The 22,007-nt window shown below is 54.6% G+C and overlaps 1 protein-coding gene across 1 annotated transcript; it reads right to left on the bottom strand.

Moving 5' to 3' along the window:
* Positions 1-10,344: 10,344 nt before the first annotated feature.
* On the bottom strand, positions 10,345-13,120 carry LOC136791639 (PHD finger protein 7-like). The gene is made up of 9 exons (XM_067003381.1): positions 13,078-13,120; positions 12,659-12,750; positions 12,464-12,565; positions 12,077-12,201; positions 11,723-11,885; positions 11,526-11,632; positions 11,321-11,434; positions 11,053-11,171; positions 10,345-10,526 (listed from the first exon to the last, which is right to left on the bottom strand). The coding sequence occupies exons 1-9, from the start codon at positions 13,118-13,120 to the stop codon at positions 10,345-10,347; spliced, it is 1,047 nt and encodes a 348-aa protein (XP_066859482.1).
* Positions 13,121-22,007: the final 8,887 nt, after the last annotated feature.

Genomic DNA, 22,007 nt, shown 5'->3' with positions numbered 1-22,007 from the left:
TGTCACAATAATTGTTGAGCGATGTCCCCATTCTTATCTCAACCCTTGAGCCCTTTGTATCGTTTTTTCTCCCCCTTTCCTATTCAGGAGGGGGAGTGAGAGAGAGGCTGCGGTGGAACTTGGCTGCCCACCCGAGAAAACCACCGCTAATTTCCAAACTAAACCTCTGGCGCAACTTGAGGCCATACTTTCTAGTCCTATCACTAGTTGTCTGTGAGAAGAGGCCGACCCCTAGCTCCCCATGACTTCCTTTAAGGTAGATGTGGAGAGCAGTAAAGTCTCCCCTGTGTTTTCCGTGTTAAGATCCCACTTTCGGATCCAAAGCTGACAAAAGAGCAAACATTAGCGGGGGTGGGTACGGTAAGCCCCCAAGCCACCACGACAACACAACCCTTCCCGTCACCCAACCCCCCTCTAACCCCTCATATTTATAGTACTTAAAATGGGGAGGGAGGGGGCTTTCCTCACAAATAAGGCTTTGCACCTTAAAAATGCAGCTCTGCACCTTACAGTGCACCTGGGGGCCCTAAAAATAAGGCATTGCGCCCTGAAAATGACAGCCTGGGCCGTAAAAGTGAGGGTGTAAGCAATAAGAAGCCAGCTTTGTCTCCAGAGAGCAGTCTCAGGGCCCTGAACAAACGGGCTTGGTCCCTACAAAGGAGCCCCTGGGCCTGCAAACTGAGGGTTTAGGCGATCAGAAGACGACTTGGGATGCCAAGCGGATGTTCTGGAGCCTGAAAAGAAGGCTTTGGAGCCTAGAGAGGAAACACGGGGGCTTACTAATGCGGCTTTGAAGACTTAAAATGGGGAGGGAGGGGGAGCGTGGGGAGGCCTGGTCGTCAAGGTGAGGCTTTAGACCTGGACCCTGGGCCTTTGGAGTCTCTGGCTCACGGACTGGACCCTACAGTGATGCTTCGGTCCCTCCAGATGGGTGTTTGGACCCTTAAAGGAGGCTTTGGGCCCTCAAATTGAGGCCTTGTCTCCTAGCGTGAGGATTTGGGACCCGAAGAAGCGGGGTGTTTCCTCACAAATAAGGCTTTGTACCCTAGAAGGCAGCTCTGCACGTCACAGTGCTACTAAGGGGCCCTAAAGATAAGGCATTGCGCCCTGAAAATGACAGCCTGGGCCATAAAAGCGAGGGTGTAAGTAATGAGAAGCCAGCTTTGTCTCCAGAGAGCAGTCTCAGGGCCCTGAACAAACGGGCTTGGTCCCTACAAAGGAGCCCCTGGGCCTGCAAACTGCGGGTTTCGGTGACTGTGTTGGGTCTGTCTAGGACGGAGTCACCTTTCCCTGCAGCAGCCCACACAGTGCTGTGCTCTGCGGTCGTAGCTGGAACAGCACTGGTATCACTCCAGCGTTGTGTCTGCTCCCACGCCGTCTTCGGGTCTGCCTCTGGGTATTTGGAGCCTGATGTTGTAATGGGGGGCAGCTTCTTCTCTGGGCTGTCCCCTGCTGGCTGGAGCATCGTCTCCGTTTAGACCCTGGGGATCCACTGGGGGACCCCGATGCCGCCCCCCTGGCAGATCTGGTGCTGCTGCTGCTCCCAGCACCGTTTTGTGGTGCGTGGCTGCTCCTGCGGCGTCTTCGGGGCTGGCTCTGGGCATCTGGGGCTGGACGTTCCAGCGGTGAGCAGCTTCTTGCCCGGGGTCGCCCCCGCTGGCCGGCGGGGAGTCTGCCTTCGGGCACCAAGGAGTGACTGGAGGTTCCTGGTGCCCTCCGACTGGCCAAGCTGGGGGTGCTGCTCCCAGCGCTGGGTTCTGCAGCACGGCTGCTCCTGCGGCGTCTTCTGGGACTGTGCCAGGTGTCTTGGGCCTGATGTAAACGTGGGCGAATTGTCCTCTGCTCTGTCCCCTGCTGCCTGGTGGGGCTGCTGCTCTCAGTCGCCTGGGAACTGTGGGGTGGCCCCGGTGCTGCCTGGCTGCTGGTGCTGCAGCTGCTGCTTTCGGGTGCTGGGGAGCCACAGGAGGGCCCCAGAACCTCCGGACTGGAGGTGCCAGGGCTGGCGAGCCCCAGATTGGCACTGGACGCTGTAATGCAGGAATCGCTGGACGTTCCTGGTGCTGCTTCACTGTCAGAGCTGCCGCTGCTGTCGCTGCTGCTCTGAGCACGGGGGGTTGTAGCACGTCTGCTCCCACACCATCTTCTAGTCTGCCTCTGGGTATTTGGGGCCAAACATTGTAATGGGGAGCGGCTTCTTCTCTGGGCCATCCCCTGCTGGCTGGAGCATCCGAGGCAATCGGCTCCGGGGCAGACGCGTTCTGCAGCGGATCGGGGGATCGAGACAGGCAGGGCTTTTTTTTCGGCATCGCGGCCACCCGAAGCAGCCGAGGGAGCCGCCAGGACCCGGCAGCCCTCACGAGGGAGGCTGACGAGGTGTAGGCAGAGCCAGCAGCGCCGCCTCCCCGGCCGTTCAAAAGCGGCCCGTGGGGAGCGCGAGCGACAGCAGAGTTGAATGTGGGAGATGCAAGCTTGTATCGTACTGATTCTGACCTGAAAACTCATGGGCCTGCGCTAATGAATGCGCAGTTAGAAACAGAGGGGTGTTTTAATGGAGTGAAACTTTGGAATCTCACAGGGAATGTTCATACTACAATTCGTCAAAGACACTTTAATTTCGCAGCTCCTAACTCTACGTGCCATAGTCTACAGGGTGACGGTTGGCTAATAACTGGGACATGTGCAGCCCAAACGACATGTCTGGCTGTGTAGATCGTAACCCCTTTTGCCAATTAAGCCAAACATGGTTACTAAAATGTTGTTGTTTTTCTAATCACAGAATCACAGAATGTGATGGATTGGAAGGGACCTTGGAAGATCATCTAGTCCAATTCCCCTGCTGGAGCAGGAACACCTAAATCACATCACACAGGAACGCGTCCCGGGGGGTTTTGAATGTCTCCAGAGAAGGAGACTCCACGACGCCCTGGGCAGCCTGTTCCAGTGCTCTGTCACCTCACTGTAAAAAAGTTTTGTCTCATTTAAGCGGAACCTCCTATATCCCAGCTTGCACCCATTGCCCCTTGTCCTATCATTGGGTGTCACAGAGAAGAGCCTGGCTCCATCCTCCTGACACTCCCCCTTTACATATTTATAAACATTAATAAGGTCACCCCTCGGTCTCCTCTTCTGCAAGCTAAAGAGACCCAGCTCCCTCAGCCTTTGCTTGTAAGGGAGATGACCCACTCCCTTAATCATCCTTGGGGCTCTGCACGGGACTCTCTCAAGCAGTTCCCTGTCCTTCTTGAACCAAGGGGCCCAGAACTGGATGCAGTATTCTAGATGTGGTCTCTCCTGGGCAGAGTAGAGGGGGAGGAGAACCTCTCTCAACCTACTAAGCACATCTCTTCCAATACTCCCCAGGATACCATTGGCCTTCTTGGCCATGAGGGCACAGTACTGCCTCATGGTCATCCGGCTGTCCACCAGGACCCCCAGGTCCCTCTCCCTTTCACTGCTCTCCAGCTTATACTGGTGACTGGGGTTGTTCTTGCCCAGATGCAGGACTCTACACTTGCCCTCGTTATATTTCATTAAATTTCTCCCTGTCCAATTCTCCAACTGTCAAGGTCCTGATGGATGGCAGCATGGCCTTCTGGCATGTCAGCCACTCCTCCCAGTTTAGTGTCATCGGCAAACTTGCTGACAGCACACTCCATTCCCTCATCCAAGTCATCGATGAATATATTGAACAACACTGATCCCAGCACCGACCCTTGAGGGACTCCACTAGATACAGGTCTCCAACTCGACTCCATCCCATTAACCACAACCCTCTGGCTTCTTCCCTTCAGCCAGTTTACTGTCCACCTCACTACCCGATTGTCCAGACCACACTTCCTTGTGTAGCTGTGAGGATGCTGTGGAAGACAGTGTCAAAGGCTTTACTGAAATCAAGATAAACCACGTCCACTGCCTTTCCATCATCTATCCACTCGGTTCTATCCTCATAAAAGGCTATCAGGCTGGTCAAGCATGACTTCCCCTTGGTGAAGCCGTATTTACTGCCCCTAATGACCCTTTTATCCTTGATATGACTAGAGACAACGCCAAAAATAAGTTGTTCCATCACCTTACCAAGGATGGAGGTGAGGCTGACTAGTCTATAGTTATCTAGGTCCTCCTTCTTGCCCTTTTTGAAGACCAGAGTGACATTTGCTTTCCTTCAGTGCTCAAGCACCTCTCCCGATGCCCACGACTTACCAAAGATGATGGAGAGTGGGCTAGCAATGACTTCTGCCAGCTCCCTCAGCACCTGCAGGTGCATCCCCTCAGGACCCATGGACTTGTGGATGTCCATCTTGCTTAATTGGTCCTTAACCCAGCCCTCATCAACCAAGGCAAACTCCTCCTTTATTCTGACTTCATCTGGGGCCTCAGGGGTACAGAGCTCCTCAGGAGAGTCACTGGCATTATAGACAGAGACGAAGGCATTCAGTAACTCTGCCTTCTCTTTATCTTCTGTTGCCAGAGCACCCACCTCATTCATTAGTGGGCCTACCTTGCCTCTAGTGTTAGTTTTATCTGCAATGTATTTGAAGAAGCTCTTTCTGTTGTCCTTGACCCTTCTCGCAAGGTTTAATTCTAAGGAGGCCTTAGCTTTCCTAGTTGCCTCCCTAAATCCTCTGACAACAGCCTTATATTCCTCGTAAGTGGCCAGCCCCTCCTTCCATGATCTGTAGACTGTCCTCTTCCACCTGAGTTTGCCCAGCACTTCCCTGTTTAACCATGAAGGTCTCCTGGCTCTCTTTCCTGACTTCTTACCTGTTGGGTTGCTCTGTTCTTGAGCTCGGAAGAAGCAGTCCTTGAATGCTAACCAGCTGTCTTGGGCTCCTTTTCCTTCAAGTACCTTGTCCCATGGAATTTCCCCTAGCAAATGCTTGAAAAGGCCAAAGTCGGCCCTACTGAAGTCCAGGGTTGCGATTCTGCTCGGTACTCTGTTCCTGCCACATGAGATCCCAAACTCCACCGTCTCATGGTCGCTGCAACCAAGGCTGCCCTCAACCTTCACCGTTTCAACCAGACCCTCCTTGTTAGCGAGGACAAGATCCAGCAGCGCTCCTCTCCTAGTTGGCACGTCCACCATTTGCATCAGGAAGTTATCATCAATACAATGAAGGAACCTCCTGGACTGCGGATGGCTGGCTGAGTAGGCCTTCCAGCAAATGTCAGGGTAGTTGAAATCCCCCACAATAACCAGGGCCTGTGATCCTGGTTCCATGGTATTCATTCTACAAACATTGCAAAGATTCTGGGCAGGGCTTGTGGCCTACCATTTCAACGCCGAGGAGGTTCTGGCTTTGCAGCTCTAATGTTTTCAGGAGCTTGTCATTGCAGCTAGGAGGTACGTGTGCCATATCATGTCTCACTGCCTGTGCATTTTGATCTAGAGATTTAGCATTGAACTTCCAACACAACCATTTTCCTGTACATAATAAGTGCAGAATGTCTAACCTGTTCATCGCAAAACCAGCGAAATTTCCTAAGTCGGTACATGTGCTATACCTAAACTCAGGTGTTGCTGAACTATACAGAGCTATTGCTGGCATTTCTGCTGTGCTTGAAATTACCCAGAATGCTACTGTGGGTGCTTTAAAGAGTATACAGTAGACTGATTAATTTGGTCTCGCAATTGGCTATCCGATATTGTCTGTCCTTGGACTACATTTTAGCCTCACAAGGAGGTGTTTGCGCATCAATGAATATTACCTGTTGCTTTTTTGCTAACAAATCCAAACAGATCAAACAAGATGTGAATATTTTTCAGTGACAGATCTGTACCTCCCACCAAATAGCCCAAGAACAATGTGTTCTCGAAGGCCTGTCAGCTGACATGGCTGTGGTTTTGGCTACCAGGCCTCCAAACACAGGTGCGACATATCCAAATGATGTTGGTCCTCATTCTGACTGTCAGATTTGTGCTTTTCTGCGTTTTGTTTTGTATCAAATAGCTATTTGTTATCACTCTTATCTGAACTGGTACTGTATACCCATGTCTCAACCAACAAACACTCTCAGGAGTGACACCACTGGACCTAACGGGGACATGCGTCTCCTCCACCTCGCACATTAGGAGGCAAGAGAGATGCACCAGATATGGTGTAGTCTCATAGTGATACACAAGTGGTCACAGGCCAAGGGATGGAGTGATGGGAGCAGCCATAAAGGCAGTCTGGTTATAAAGGGGAAAATACTAACACAAATGGCCCGCTAAAACACTGGCAGAAGATGTCTGAGAACTGCTAGCCTGAGAATCTGGCCCGGGACAAGGCCTGTGAATGAAAAGTGTCCTTGAAAAGCACATCTGGCATCTTTGACGTGCAGTTGGGTACCTAAGAAACAGAGGTGTCCTGAGATACCACTGGTATGCTCAAAACCAAGGAACTGTACCGACAACGTATAGTCCAGAAAAGTGAAAAATAGTCTGGAAAAAGGGGAAAAAGTCCTGAGAAAGTATGGAATTGTCAACTGTTGTTGGCTGTTCTATCTGAATGAAAAGACAGTCTGGGAAAACTATAAGTTGCTCTGAGAGAACGGAAAAAAGTATCATTGTCTATTGGCTGTCCTGGGTGAAAAACAGAAATTACTTAGATCTATTGGCTGCTCCAGATGGTTGTGCACACTGACAAGGGCTAGGAAAAATGGGAAATATGAGTGCCAGGGGACAGGGAGATATCCCTGGGGGAGTACATACCAACACTCCTTCCGGAAGGATAATAAGAAATTGGAAAAATAATTGGCCTTTTGGAAAGGCCCCTTTTGCGTCTCCTGCACCCAAGCTACTCTGACTACTACCTGTTACTGTTACTAAGAGCACAGTCCAAACGCTTCTTAAACTCTGACAGGCTTTGTGTCACGACTACGTCCTTGGGGAGCCTGTTCCAGTGCGCGACAACCCTCTCGGTGAAGAACCTCTTCCTGATATCCAGCATAAACCTCCCCTGCCACAGCTTGACACCGCTCCCTCAGGTCCTGTCGCTGGTCGCTAAAGGGAAGAGATCGGCGCCTGCCCCTCCACTCCCCCTCGTGAGGAAGCTGTAGGCCGCGATGAGGTCTCCCCTCAGCCTTTTCTTTTCCAGGCTGAACAGGTCAAGTGACCTCAGCCGCTCCTCGTACGTCTTCCCCTCTAGGCCCTTCACCATCTTCGTTGTCCTTCTCTGGCCACTCTCCAACAGTTTCACATCCTTTTTGTACTGTGGTGCCCAGAACCGTACACAGTACTCGAGGGGAGGCCGCACCAACACAGAGTAGCGTTGCAGCGCTGTGATCACCCACGTGTGCCACTGGGACGGAGCATGTCCAGAGTGCATTCAGCAGCCTGCTGTTCACTATCCCTTGTGAAAAAGGAGAGAAAAGTAAGCTTCAGGAGTCAGGAGGTAAACTCACACCATTCATTTCAAGTACAAGCAAAAAATTGATAACTACAGGAAAACAACCTTCCAGGTTGCAGATCAGCACGGGGGAAGACAGCTTCAGGAAGCCATTTACCTTCTCACTGTCTTCACTGACGGCCCTAGACACCAGCATTATGGAGCGCATCTCCGCAACAGGGGGCTCCTTCCAGTTTGAGCTGCTCTCCAATGCAAGTGGGCGGCTGTACAGTCGTCCCCTCGCGTGAAACTACGTACTCAGGAACGCTGCTCTGCTACTTCCAGATAAAGTTACTTCAAAAGCTGGATGTGAGGACCCAATTTCATTTCCAAGGGAAATAAAAATAAAAATAATAATACCACCACTGCACTTCCTGATGTCCTGCTTGTACCTGGAACGTTCTCTGTAGCTACTACATCTCTTCACTGTGCTGGAGAAGATGCGGGGACAGAGAGGCTCGCAGACACAGCTCATCTAGGCTAACTCACAGCCTCCTTAAGGCTGTATGCCTCGCAGTAGCTTTCCTTGTGCAAAACAATCCCTGGTGCCCCACAAAGCAGCTTGCCTTACTTGTGGGTGCCACGGAGCCCTCAAATACCAGCCTTGCGGTCTCACAAGCAGGATTGTGCCGGGTTGGCCGGTGCAAGAGCAAACGGACTGCCCAGCAGTATCATCGTTTCCGAGGAAAGCATTAATCCGAGAACCCGACAGGCCGTCTGCCCTGGAAGAGGAACTCCCAGAGTCCGATGGGACAAAGACAGGCAACACCACGTCCTCCAGCACCACACGGCTGGAGAAAGGGCACCGCGACATGAGTTTCTGGCGGAGTCCTTCGTTCTGCAGGAAAGGCCCTCCCAAAATCTCGCCTCGGCTCAGGGATTCACTCGCTTTCTGCCCCACCACGCCTCTCTCAGCACGGCCACTGCCACTGGAGGCAGTCGATCTCAAGCGAGGCGAGGGGCGCTCACCCCGCTCCACAGCGGTCCTGCTTGTGCGAGGCGTGTACAGCCCGTACCTGCGACCTTGGACTTCTCCGGCTCAGTGCTCAGCCTGTAGTTCTTCCTTGAGAGAGCAGGCCCAGCACCTCGCGACGTCATTCTTCACAGGCACCGGTGCCAGAGCGGGCATAAGACAGGCAGACGCCTCGACCCAAACCTGCTGGGGAGGATGCTGCCGTTAAACTTGTCCCTTTCTTGCAGGCTCACGAGCGTGGCCTGAGCAACCCGGATAAGCCGAAGCCGAGTCCTTGCGCTAACGGCAAGGCCATACAAGAGCCCAAAGCCGGCTGCCAGCCCTGCTCTCACCTGTCCCACCTCTTGCCAGCCCCGACCTCCTCTCCAGCGCTGCAGTGCTGTGATCACCCACGTGTGCCACTGGGAAAGAGCGTGTCCAGAGTGCTCGTCCCCGCTGCCATGGGCTCCCCTGCAAAGCAAGCAGCCTGGGGGAAGATGGGCGAGGGGAGCGGGGAGAGGCTGGCTCAGAACTGTATTGGGCTTGGGGGCTGGGGATTAGGGCCAGCACTTGGGGCTAGCGCATGCCTGGTTCTGCAGCGTGTTCTGGGCTGGCTGTAGGGATTTGGGGCTGGACGTTGTAATCATGATCGGGTTGTCCTCTGCTCTGGTCCAGGGTGGCTGGAGCCGCTGCTGCTCTTGGGCACTATGGAGCTGTGGGGCATCCCCACTCCTGTCAGTCTGAGGGTGCTGGAGCTGCTGCTCTCGGGTACCAGGGAGCCAAGGAGGGCCCCAGTCCTGCCTGGCTGGCGGTGCTGGGGCTGGTGCTGCCCGACGGTGGGGAGCCTCAGGAGGACCCCGGTGCCGCCTGGCTGCTTGCGCTGTTGGTGCTGCATTCGGCAGCTAGGTAACAAATCGTCTTGTTGGTATTGCTTACATCACCCTCGGGGACTAGATGCCCACATCGGTGGCGAGCAGAACCTGTGCTTGAAACATCTTGGTATCTACCTTATTTTGTCATACCACTCCCCATTATTCCAAATTGTCAACAGCAGCCTTGCGAAGCCCATGCATGTGATAAGGCCCCGTGGTGCGTTATGATGCCCAAGTTCAACGTGGGTGGGGAGGGCAAGGAATTGTAACTGCGTGCAATTGTGGTTGTGCAACAATCACACCTAAGCATGGTTTTCACTTGGATGTGGGAGATGCAAGCTTGTATCGTACTGATTCTGACCTGAAAACTCATGGGCCTGCGCTAATGAATGCGCAGTTAGAAACAGAGGGGTGTTTTAATGGAGAGAAACAGAGGGGTGTTTTAATGGAGTGCAACTTTGGAATCTCACAGGGAAAGTTCATACTACAATTCGTCAAAGACACTTTAATTTCGTGGCTCCTAACTCTACGTGCCATAGTCTACAGGGTGACGGTTGGCTAATAACTGGGACATGTGCAGCCCAAACGACATGTCTGGCTGTGTAGATCGTAACCCCTTCTGGACAATGTGATTAAGCCAAACGTGCTTACTGGAATTGCGTTGCTTTCCTAATCAATCTAATGGGGGGGAGGGAAGGAAGCAGGGAGACACGGCTTAGTCGTGCGAGTGAGGCTGAAGCCGACGCGCGTGTGATCTCTCAGCACAGATGGGATTGGCAGCAAGCTTTATTGTGATGGCGGCTGGGGACTGGAGCCAGGACGTGGGGCTGGAGCACGGCTGCTCCCGTGGCGTTGTTCAGGCCGGCCGTAGGGATTTGGGGCCCGATGTTGTAACAGGGAGCGGCTTCGCATCCGGACTGGCCCGGCGTGGCTGGAGCGGCTGCTGCGTTCAGGCACCGGGGAATCGCTGGAGGACCCCAATGCCGTTTCGCTTTCAAAGCTGCTGCTGCTGCTGCCCTGAGCACTGGGGGTTGTAGCACGTCTGCTCCCACGCCGTCTTTGGGTCTGCCTCTGGGTATTTGGGGCCTGATGTTGTAACGGGGAGCGGCTTCTTGTCCGGGCCGTCCCCTGCTGGCTGGAGCGTCGTCTCCGCCTAGGCCCTGGGGATCCACTGGGGGACCCCGATGCCGCCCCCCTGGCAGATCTGGTGCTGCTGCTGCTCCCAGCACCGTTTTCTGGTGCGTGGCTGCTCCTGCGGCGTCTTCGGGGCCGGCTCTGGGGATCTGGGGCTGGACGTTCCAGCGGTGAGCGGCTTCTTGTCCGGGGTCGCCCCCGCTGGCCGGTGGGGTGTCTGCCTTCAGGCACCAAGGAGTGACTGGAGGTTCCTGGTGCCCTCTGGCTGGCCAAGCTGGGGGTGCTGCTCCCAGCGCTGGGTTCTGCAGCACGGCTGCTCCTGCGGCGTCTTCTGGGACTGTGCCAGGTGTCTTGGGCCTGATGTACAGGCTGGCAGATTGTCCCCTGTTCTGTCCCTGGCCTTCTCCTCTCAGTCTCCTGGGAACTGTGGGATGGCCCCGGTGCTGCCTGGCTGCTGGTGCTGCTGAGGCTGCTCCTTTCGGGTGCTGGGGAGCCACGGGAGGGCCCCAGAACCTCTGGACTGGAGGTGCTGGGGCCGGCGAGCCCCAGATTGCTACTGGAGGCTGTAAGGGGAGACAGGAAGGTGAGTGGGATGGACTTCCAGACCCACGGCAGTAGAGGCTCTGACCCGTCCAGGGTCAGAGAGACTCTGGCAAGGCTGCCCTGAGCTCCTGCAGCCAGGCCTGGCCTGGCCACAGCCCAGCAGCATGAGGCCTTTGCCACTTACCAGTGCCCACGCCAGCGCAGCTGTCGCACTCCCAGGTGCCTGTGCTGTTGGTCAAGTTGGAGCAGCGCCGGTGGGTGCCTTCGGCAGCACAGGAGCGGCACAGGAGCAGCTGCCAGGGCCTGGGGAAGCAAAGAGTTGTGGGTGTGAGGACAAAGTGTCTGAGCCAGGGAGTGGCTGGCACATCCCTTGTGCTCTGTCCTGGCTCCCCCAGCATGTGCTGAGGCTGAGGACGTGGGCAGAGCCCCAGATGGCTGCTGAGGCAACTCACCCCTGTCCCTCCGCCTGCTCCCTGCCTTGTGGGTAAAGGCATTCACTGACATCACAGCGCTGGTGCCTCTCTTGCAGCGATGCAAAGGCGTTGCCGTCCTCCCAGGTTGGTCCTCTGCAAGAGAAGGGAGGGAAATTGTCCAGTCCCTGGCCATGCGCAGCGCTTGTGCCCTCGTGTCTAGAGAGCAGGGCAGAGGGACACCAACCTGACTGGGACTTGGATCCCCATGATGGACATTTCGGAACGGAACTCCACCTGGTTTCTGCAGATGGGGCACTGGAAGTAGAGAATGCCTGCACTCACAGCTTGTCCCTGCAGAAGAAACACATGCGGTGAGAGGTGAGCGGGCCCTGGTGCTGCTGAGCACCTGCCGTGCGCGCAGGGTGAGGGGAGGGCTCCTACCTGGATGCAGCCCCGGTGGAACCAGGCGTGACTGCAGGCTGGGCACACCATGGTGTGGTAGGACTTGCTGTCCCCCACAGGGTCCATGCAGATGATGCAGATGGTGTCCTGCTCCGGAGCTGCCTGCACTGCCTGCTGAGGGCGGTGCTCCCAGCAGAAGGACCTGGCGGGGAGAGGGAAGGGAAGGGCAAGGTGAGAAGTGCTGGGCCTGCCGCGGTTGTGGCGAGGAGGGCAGAGGAACGTGAAGGAGCCCCAGGCCCATCCAGGCTCTGGCGCTGCCTCCGGCTCTGCCAGGCTGCTGGGAAGCACCAGCGTGGGGTCCTCTCTTGCTTGGCTGCTGCTGGCAGCCCTTACCTGTACTGCCCAAAGAACTGGGTGACGCATTCTCCCTCCGAGGCGCAGGGGAGATGGAAGCTGCGTTCACAGCCTGTCTCCGTGCAGGTGATGGTGGCCCCTCGCTCGCCACAAACGAAGCATTGCTGAAAAGAACACAGCAGCCCCATTAGCACCAGGCTCGATGCCGCCACCGCTGGCCCCACACCCCTGGGCAGGGCAGGGCACAGGGTGCGGGCGCTGCTGGGTCACGCTCTGCAGACCCCCCTGGCGGACAAGGCTCGTCTGCCAGAGCAGCAGTTTGTCCCGGAGCAGGTTGGAAAGGCTGGCATTGCTGCCTTGGGGTCCAGGCTAAGCTCGCGGGAGCATCTCCTGGCCCAAACCTCCCTGTTCCCATCAGGTCCTCACCTTCTGGGATGCCCGCTTGATTGTGTGCTGTATATCCTCCAGTAAAAATCCCAAAATTCCGTCGTGTAGTGATCCAAGCCGATAAAGGCCATTCGCAAGAGACTATAGAATGGAAAAAAGCAGGATCTCGTTAGGGGTCATAGTTGAAGGGACCGTCCCTGGTGGGATGCTGACGGGAACCCTGGGGGAACTCACCAGGCAAAACGTGTGGGCACAGAGTCCATTCCTTTTGTGTATGGGGCCGCAGATGTTCGGGTCAGCATCTGCCCGGCCACACAGCATGCATGCTGGAGGGGAGAGAGCAAATGGCACAGCCACTGAGCACCTTTGCGGGGCCAGGTGTCCCTGAGGGACTGTCCCCAAGGGCCTGTTCTGTCCCTGCCATGCTGGCTGATGGGCAGGGCCAGAGGCTGTGGAGGGGAAGGAGGCACAGCAGGCACAAGGGTCCCAGCAGGCACCCACAGCCCGACCTGGGCCCCCCCTGCCAAGGAGCAGAGGGGCCCTGCCCCGGGGTGGTTGGGGAGCCCCTGCCTGCCCCTGCCTCCCCTCTCGGCCACAGGCAGCCCTCCCAGCCCCTCCCCGTCCTCCTGTGGGACGGGATACTTTTCTCTCACCTTGCTCCCTCGAGTCGGGAGCCTTCCGCTTCATTTCAGACATGGTGCACTTGGACAGCGAGCACTTGGAGAGTCACTGCCCCAGCAGTGCCGGGGTTTCTCCTCCACACGCTCCTCTGCCGACCCTGAGGGAGAAGCAGGACGAGGGTGAGTCTGCAGCACGGGCCCGAGGTGTGCAACCCCTCCTCCCCCGGCAGCCCCCTCCTCCCTGCCCTCTCCCCAACTCACCAAATCGCACTGAGGCACGGCCCGAGCCCAGCAGCCTTTTATATGCTCCTCGCCCCCGCGGGTCACCATGGCCAGCCATTGTGACATCACCACCGCACGCCCCCCGTTTGGGCAGGGACGCCCAAAGCTACCTGGCACCCACTGTGACAGAGCCCCCGCCTCACAGGGGTGGCTGGAGGTGCCACGCTGGGGCCTGGGCCCTCGGCACCCAAGCAAGAGGGTGGCCGCTCTTGCAGCCGGCACAGGCTCAAATGCCGGGTCCCGCGACACGCGGCGGAGAGGAAGGATTGCTTCCCTCGGCCTGCTGGCAACGCTCCCCGTGCCACAGGCAGGAGCGGAGATGTCCCTCGGACAGGGCTGCAGCCCTGGAGTGGCGGCGCCTGCACCGCACCTTTGGGCCAGCATTGCCGCCCTCCGGGAGAGCCGCAGGACACCTGGCGTTTGGGTCACAGCTTGCTCCCTCCTCACGTCCTTCTCCTACAGAGTTTCTCGAGAGCAGGGTGAGACCAGAGCTCGTTGTCTCCCCCAGACATCAGCAAGAGACGTTACAAAGCCAGCGGTCTTAATCGTCTTTACTGCAGTTGACAGTCCAGTCTGAGCCCTGACTCCTTTCGCCAGCTCTCACCATCAGGGTTCAAAGCCTCCTAATTAGAATCACAGAATCGTAGAATCATTAAGGGTGGAAACGTCCTTCAAGATCATCTGGTCCAACTATCCCCTACTACCAATGTCACCCACTAAACCATGTCCCTAAGCACCATGTGCAACCTTTCCTTGAACACCCCCAGGTGACTCCACTACTTCCCTGGGCAACCCGTTCCAATTCCTGACTATTCTTTCTGAGAAGAAATTGTAGTGGGCTTACTTGGCAAGTTCTGGTAGCAGGGGCCCATAGGGGTGGCCTCTGTGAGAAGAATCCAGAAGCTGCCCCATTTTAGATAAGGGCCCTGCTGCTGTCCAGAGCCAAGCCAATAAGCGACGTTGTTTGCGTCTCTGTGAGAGCATATTTAAGAAAGGGAAAAAACTGCTGCGGAACAGCAGCTGGGAGAGAGAGAGGAGTGAGAAACAGCCTTGCAGACCCCAAGGTCAGTGAAGGAGTGGGAGGAGGTGCTCCAGGCACCACAGCAGAAGTTCCCCTGCGGCCTGTGGTGAGGACCATGGTGAAGCAGGTTGTCCCCCTGCAGCCCACGGAGTACCACGGTGGAGCAGGGTTCCACGCTGCAGCCCGTGGAAGAGGCCACGGTGGAGCAGGTGGACCTGCACTGAAGCAGGCTGCAGCCTGTGGAGGACCCCCGCCAGAGCAGATTGCGGGCCGGAGCCGCAGCCCGTGGAGAGGAGCCCACGCAGGAGCAGGGGGGCTGGCAGGAGCTGCCGCCCGTGGGGGACCCAGGTTGGAGCAGTGTGCTCCTGATGGATGGACCCCGTGGTACGGACCCGTATCTGGAGCAGTTCTTGAAGAGCTGCTGCCTGTGGGAAGCCCACGCAGGATCACTTTGGGAACGACTGCATCCCACGTTGGAGCAGGGGAAGAGAGTGACCGAGAAGGAACGGCAGGGACAAAGTGCTACAGACTGACCACAACCGCCATTCCCCCATTCCCCTGCTCCGCTTGGTTAAAGAGGTAGAGGAGGGTGGATGGGGGGAAGGTGTTTTGGGTTTCTGTCTTTTGTTTCCCACTTCTCTAGCTTGTTAGTAATAGGAATAATTCTTAATGTCTCTCTTCTCTGAGTCTGTTTAGCCTGTCACAATAATTGTTGAGCGATGTCCCCATTCTTATCTCAACCCTTGAGCCCTTTGTATCGTTTTTTCTCCCCCTTTCCTATTCAGGAGGGGGAGTGAGAGAGAGGCTGCGGTGGAACTTGGCTGCCCACCCGAGAAAACCACCGCTAATTTCCAAAGTAAACCTCTGGCGCAACTTGAGGCCATACTTTCTAGTCCTATCACTAGTTGTCTGTGAGAAGAGGCCGACCCCTAGCTCCCCACGACTTCCTTTAAGGTAGATGTGGAGAGCAGTAAAGTCTCCCCTGTGTTTTCCGTGTTAAGATCCCACTTTCGGATCCAAAGCTGACAAAAGAGCAAACATTAGCGGGGGTGGGTACGGTAAGCCCCCAAGCCACCACGACAACACAACCCTTCCCGTCACCCAACTCCCCTCTAACCCCTCATATTTATAGTACTTAAAATGGGGAGGGAGGGGGCTTTCCTCACAAATAAGGCTTTGCACCTTAAAAATGCAGCTCTGCACCTTACAGTGCACCTGGGGGCCCTAAAAATAAGGCATTGCGCCCTGAAAATGACAGCCTGGGCCGTAAAAGTGAGGGTGTAAGCAATAAGAAGCCAGCTTTGTCTCCAGAGAGCAGTCTCAGGGCCCTGAACAAACGGGCTTGGTCCCTACAAAGGAGCCCCTGGGCCTGCAAACTGAGGGTTTAGGCGATCAGAAGACGACTTGGGATGCCAAGCGGATGTTCTGGAGCCTGAAAAGAAGGCTTTGGAGCCTAGAGAGGAAACACGGGGGCTTACTAATGCGGCTTTGAAGACTTAAAATGGGGAGGGAGGGGGAGCGTGGGGAGGCCTGGTCGTCAAGGTGAGGCTTTAGACCTGGACCCTGGGCCTTTGGAGTCTCTGGCTCACGGACTGGACCCTACAGTGATGCTTCGGTCCCTCCAGATGGGTGTTTGGACCCTTAAAGGAGGCTTTGGGCCCTCAAATTGAGGCCTTGTCTCCTAGCGTGAGGATTTGGGACCCGAAGAAGCGGGGTGTTTCCTCACAAATAAGGCTTTGTACCCTAGAAGGCAGCTCTGCACGTCACAGTGCTACTAAGGGGCCCTAAAGATAAGGCATTGCGCCCTGAAAATGACAGCCTGGGCCATAAAAGTGAGGGTGTAAGTAATGAGAAGCCAGCTTTGTCTCCAGAGAGCAGTCTCAGGGCCCTGAACAAACGGGCTTGGTCCCTACAAAGGAGCCCCTGGGCCTGCAAACTGCGGGTTTCGGTGACTGTGTTGGGTCTGTCTAGGACGGAGTCACCTTTCCCTGCAGCAGCCCACACAGTGCTGTGCTCTGCGTTCGTAGCTGGAACAGCACTGGTATCACTCCAGCGTTGTGTCTGCTCCCACGCCGTCTTCGGGTCTGCCTCTGGGTATTTGGAGCCTGATGTTGTAATGGGGGGCAGCTTCTTCTCTGGGCTGTCCCCTGCTGGCTGGAGCATCGTCTCCGTTTAGACCCTGGGGATCCACTGGGGGACCCCGATGCCGCCCCCCTGGCAGATCTGGTGCTGCTGCTGCTCCCAGCACCGTTTTGTGGTGCGTGGCTGCTCCTGCGGCGTCTTCGGGGCTGGCTCTGGGCATCTGGGGCTGGACGTTCCAGCGGTGAGCAGCTTCTTGTCCGGGGTCGCCCCCGCTGGCCGGCGGGGAGTCTGCCTTCGGGCACCAAGGAGTGACTGGAGGTTCCTGGTGCCCTCCGACTGGCCAAGCTGGGGGTGCTGCTCCCAGCGCTGGGTTCTGCAGCACGGCTGCTCCTGCGGCGTCTTCTGGGACTGTGCCAGGTGTCTTGGGCCTGATGTAAACGTGGGCGAATTGTCCTCTGCTCTGTCCCCTGCTGCCTGGTGGGGCTGCTGCTCTCAGTCGCCTGGGAACTGTGGGGTGGCCCCGGTGCTGCCTGGCTGCTGGTGCTGCAGCTGCTGCTTTCGGGTGCTGGGGAGCCACAGGAGGGCCCCAGAACCTCCGGACTGGAGGTGCCAGGGCTGGCGAGCCCCAGATTGGCACTGGACGCTGTAATGCAGGAATCGCTGGACGTTCCTGGTGCTGCTTCACTGTCAGAGCTGCCGCTGCTGTCGCTGCTGCTCTGAGCACGGGGGGTTGTAGCACGTCTGCTCCCACACCATCTTCTAGTCTGCCTCTGGGTATTTGGGGCCAAACATTGTAATGGGGAGCGGCTTCTTCTCTGGGCCATCCCCTGCTGGCTGGAGCATCCGAGGCGATCGGCTCCGGGGCAGACGCGTTCTGCAGCGGATCGGGGGATCGAGACAGGCAGGGCTTTTTTTTCGGCATCGAGGCCACCCGAAGCAGCCGAGGGAGCCGCCAGGACCCGGCAGCCCTCACGAGGGAGGCTGACGAGGTGTAGGCAGAGCCAGCAGCGCCGCCTCCCCGGCCGTTCAAAAGCGGCCCGTGGGGAGCGCGAGCGACAGCAGAGTTGAATGTGGGAGATGCAAGATTGTATCGTACTGATTCTGACCTGAAAACTCATGGGCCTGCGCTAATGAATGCGCAGTTAGAAACAGAGGGGTGTTTTAATGGAGTGAAACTTTGGAATCTCACAGGGAATGTTCATACTACAATTCGTCAAAGACACTTTAATTTCGCGGCTCCTAACTCTACGTGCCATAGTCTACAGGGTGACGGTTGGCTAATAACTGGGACATGTGCAGCCCAAACGACATGTCTGGCTGTGTAGATCGTAACCCCTTTTGCCAATTAAGCCAAACATGGTTACTAAAATGTTGTTGTTTTTCTAATCACAGAATCACAGAATGTGATGGATTGGAAGGGACCTTGGAAGATCATCTAGTCCAATTCCCCTGCTGGAGCAGGAACACCTAAATCACATCACACAGGAACGCGTCCCGGGGGGTTTTGAATGTCTCCAGAGAAGGAGACTCCACGACGCCCTGGGCAGCCTGTTCCAGTGCTCTGTCACCTCACTGTAAAAAAGTTTTGTCTCATTTAAGCGGAACCTCCTATGTCCCAGCTTGCACCCATTGCCCCTTGTCCTATCATTGGGTGTCACAGAGAAGAGCCTGGCTCCATCCTCCTGACACTCCCCCTTTACATATTTATAAACATTAATAAGGTCACCCCTCGGCCTCCTCTTCTGCAAGCTAAAGAGACCCAGCTCCCTCAGCCTTTGCTTGTAAGGGAGATGACCCACTCCCTTAATCATCCTTGGGGCTCTGCATGGGACTCTCTCAAGCAGTTCCCTGTCCTTCTTGAACCAAGGGGCCCAGAACTGGATGCAGTATTCTAGATGTGGTCTCACCTGGGCAGAGTAGAGGGGGAGGAGAACCTCTCTCAACCTACTAAGCACACCTCTTCCAATACTCCCCAGGATACCATTGGCCTTCTTGGCCATGAGGGCACAGTACTGCCTCATGGTCATCCGGCTGTCCACCAGGACCCCCAGGTCCCTCTCCCTTTCACTGCTCTCCAGCTTATACTGGTGACTGGGGTTGTTCTTGCCCAGATGCAGGACTCTACACTTGCCCTCGTTATATTTCATTAAATTTCTCCCTGTCCAATTCTCCAACTGTCAAGGTCCTGATGGATGGCAGCATGGCCTTCTGGCATGTCAGCCACTCCTCCCAGTTTAGTGTCATCGGCAAACTTGCTGACAGCACACTCCATTCCCTCATCCAAGTCATCGATGAATATATTGAACAACACTGATCCCAGCACCGACCCTTGAGGGACTCCACTAGATACAGGTCTCCAACTCGACTCCATCCCATTAACCACAACCCTCTGGCTTCTTCCCTTCAGCCAGTTTACTGTCCACCTCACTACCCGATTGTCCAGACCACACTTCCTTGTGTAGCTGTGAGGATGCTGTGGAAGACAGTGTCAAAGGCTTTACTGAAATCAAGATAAACCACGTCCACTGCCTTTCCATCATCTATCCACTCGGTTCTATCCTCATAAAAGGCTATCAGGCTGGTCAAGCATGACTTCCCCTTGGTGAAGCCGTATTTACTGCCCCTAATGACCCTTTTATCCTTGATATGACTAGAGACAACGCCAAAAATAAGTTGTTCCATCACCTTACCAAGGATGGAGGTGAGGCTGACTAGTCTATAGTTATCTAGGTCCTCCTTCTTGCTCTTTTTGAAGACCAGAGTGACATTTGCTTTCCTTCAGTGCTCAAGCACCTCTCCCGATGCCCACGACTTACCAAAGATGATGGAGAGTGGGCTAGCAATGACTTCTGCCAGCTCCCTCAGCACCTGCAGGTGCATCCCCTCAGGACCCATGGACTTGTGGATGTCCATCTTGCTTAATTGGTCCTTAACCCAGCCCTCATCAACCAAGGCAAACTCCTCCTTTATTCTGACTTCATCTGGGGCCTCAGGGGTACAGAGCTCCTCAGGAGAGTCACTGGCATTATAGACAGAGACGAAGGCATTCAGTAACTCTGCCTTCTCTTTATCTTCTGTTGCCAGAGCACCCACCTCATTCATTAGTGGGCCTACCTTGCCTCTAGTGTTAGTTTTATCTGCAATGTATTTGAAGAAGCTCTTTCTGTTGTCCTTGACCCTTCTCGCAAGGTTTAATTCTAAGGAGGCCTTAGCTTTCCTAGTTGCCTCCCTAAATCCTCTGACAACAGCCTTATATTCCTCGTAAGTGGCCAGCCCCTCCTTCCATGATCTGTAGACTGTCCTCTTCCACCTGAGTTTGCCCAGCACTTCCCTGTTTAACCATGAAGGTCTCCTGGCTCTCTTTCCTGACTTCTTACCTGTTGGGTTGCTCTGTTCTTGAGCTCGGAAGAAGCAGTCCTTGAATGCTAACCAGCTGTCTTGGGCTCCTTTTCCTTCAAGTACCTTGTCCCATGGAATTTCCCCTAGCAAATGCTTGAAAAGGCCAAAGTCGGCCCTACTGAAGTCCAGGGTTGCGATTCTGCTCGGTACTCTGTTCCTGCCACATGAGATCCCAAACTCCACCGTCTCATGGTCGCTGCAACCAAGGCTGCCCTCAACCTTCACCGTTTCAACCAGACCCTCCTTGTTAGCGAGGACAAGATCCAGCAGCGCTCCTCTCCTAGTTGGCACGTCCACCATTTGCATCAGGAAGTTATCATCAATACAATGAAGGAACCTCCTGGACTGCGGATGGCTGGCTGAGTAGGCCTTCCAGCAAATGTCAGGGTAGTTGAAATCCCCCACAATAACCAGGGCCTGTGATCCTGGTTCCATGGTATTCATTCTACAAACATTGCAAAGATTCTGGGCAGGGCTTGTGGCCTACCATTTCAACGCCGAGGAGGTTCTGGCTTTGCAGCTCTAATGTTTTCAGGAGCTTGTCATTGCAGCTAGGAGGTACGTGTGCCATATCATGTCTCACTGCCTGTGCATTTTGATCTAGAGATTTAGCATTGAACTTCCAACACAACCATTTTCCTGTACATAATAAGTGCAGAATGTCTAACCTGTTCATCGCAAAACCAGCGAAATTTCCTAAGTCGGTACATGTGCTATACCTAAACTCAGGTGTTGCTGAACTATACAGAGCTATTGCTGGCATTTCTGCTGTGCTTGAAATTACCCAGAATGCTACTGTGGGTGCTTTAAAGAGTATACAGTAGACTGATTAATTTGGTCTCGCAATTGGCTATCCGATATTGTCTGTCCTTGGACTACATTTTAGCCTCACAAGGAGGTGTTTGCGCATCAATGAATATTACCTGTTGCTTTTTTGCTAACAAATCCAAACAGATCAAACAAGATGTGAATATTTTTCAGTGACAGATCTGTACCTCCCACCACATAGCCCAAGAACAATGTGTTCTCGAAGGCCTGTCAGCTGACATGGCTGTGGTTTTGGCTACCAGGCCTCCAAACACAGGTGCGACATATCCAAATGATGTTAGTCCTCATTCTGACTGTCAGATTTGTGCTTTTCTGCGTTTTGTTTTGTATCAAATAGCTATTTGTTATCACTCTTATCTGAACTGGTACTGTATACCCATGTCTCGACCAACAAACACTCTCAGGAGTGACACCACTGGACCTAACGGGGACATGCGTCTCCTCCACCTCGCACATTAGGAGGCAAGAGAGATGCACCAGATATGGTGTAGTCTCATAGTGATACACAAGTGGTCACAGGCCAAGGGATGGAGTGATGGGAGCAGCCATAAAGGCAGTCTGGTTATAAAGGGGAAAATACTAACACAAATGGCCCGCTAAAACACTGGCAGAAGATGTCTGAGAACTGCTAGCCTGAGAATCTGGCCCGGGACAAGGCCTGTGAATGAAAAGTGTCCTTGAAAAGCACATCTGGCATCTTTGACGTGCAGTTGGGTACCTAAGAAACAGAGGTGTCCTGAGATACCACTGGTATGCTCAAAACCAAGGAACTGTACCGACAACGTATAGTCCAGAAAAGTGAAAAATAGTCTGGAAAAAGGGGAAAAAGTCCTGAGAAAGTATGGAATTGTCAACTGTTGTTGGCTGTTCTATCTGAATGAAAAGACAGTCTGGGAAAACTATAAGTTGCTCTGAGAGAACGGAAAAAAGTATCATTGTCTATTGGCTGTCCTGGGTGAAAAACAGAAATTACTTAGATCTATTGGCTGCTCCAGATGGTTGTGCCCTACACCGTCTATGTCTCTGTGATACAAAAATGACTTTTTTTTTTTTTTTTTGCCACAAATGGAGCCTCCTCCTCTGAGAAGTTCCCCAGAATGAACTTTTCTACAGGATCTCCTAGTTGAGTTATTGGACCCTCACCAGGGATGCCAGGCTGACCGCAGACTCCACGATGCGGATCAACTTCAAAGAGAGACTTCGTCCATTGCCCACTGCAGGGCCCCCCTTCCTGGAGTGGTTTCAAAGCACCACTTCTGGGAGCCGTTTGGTGGGCACTGTGCTGCTGCTATTTTGAATTATATTTGTATAGAGGCGAGCATTTAATTACTTACGCCCAAGCTTATTTGTT

The sequence above is a fragment of the Anser cygnoides genome, chromosome 10 (assembly GCF_040182565.1).
Source record: "Anser cygnoides isolate HZ-2024a breed goose chromosome 10, Taihu_goose_T2T_genome, whole genome shotgun sequence".
Lineage (NCBI taxonomy): Eukaryota > Metazoa > Chordata > Aves > Anseriformes > Anatidae > Anser > Anser cygnoides.
Note: the sequence above shows the minus strand (reverse complement) of the source record. Positions and strands in the feature narration are given on the sequence as shown.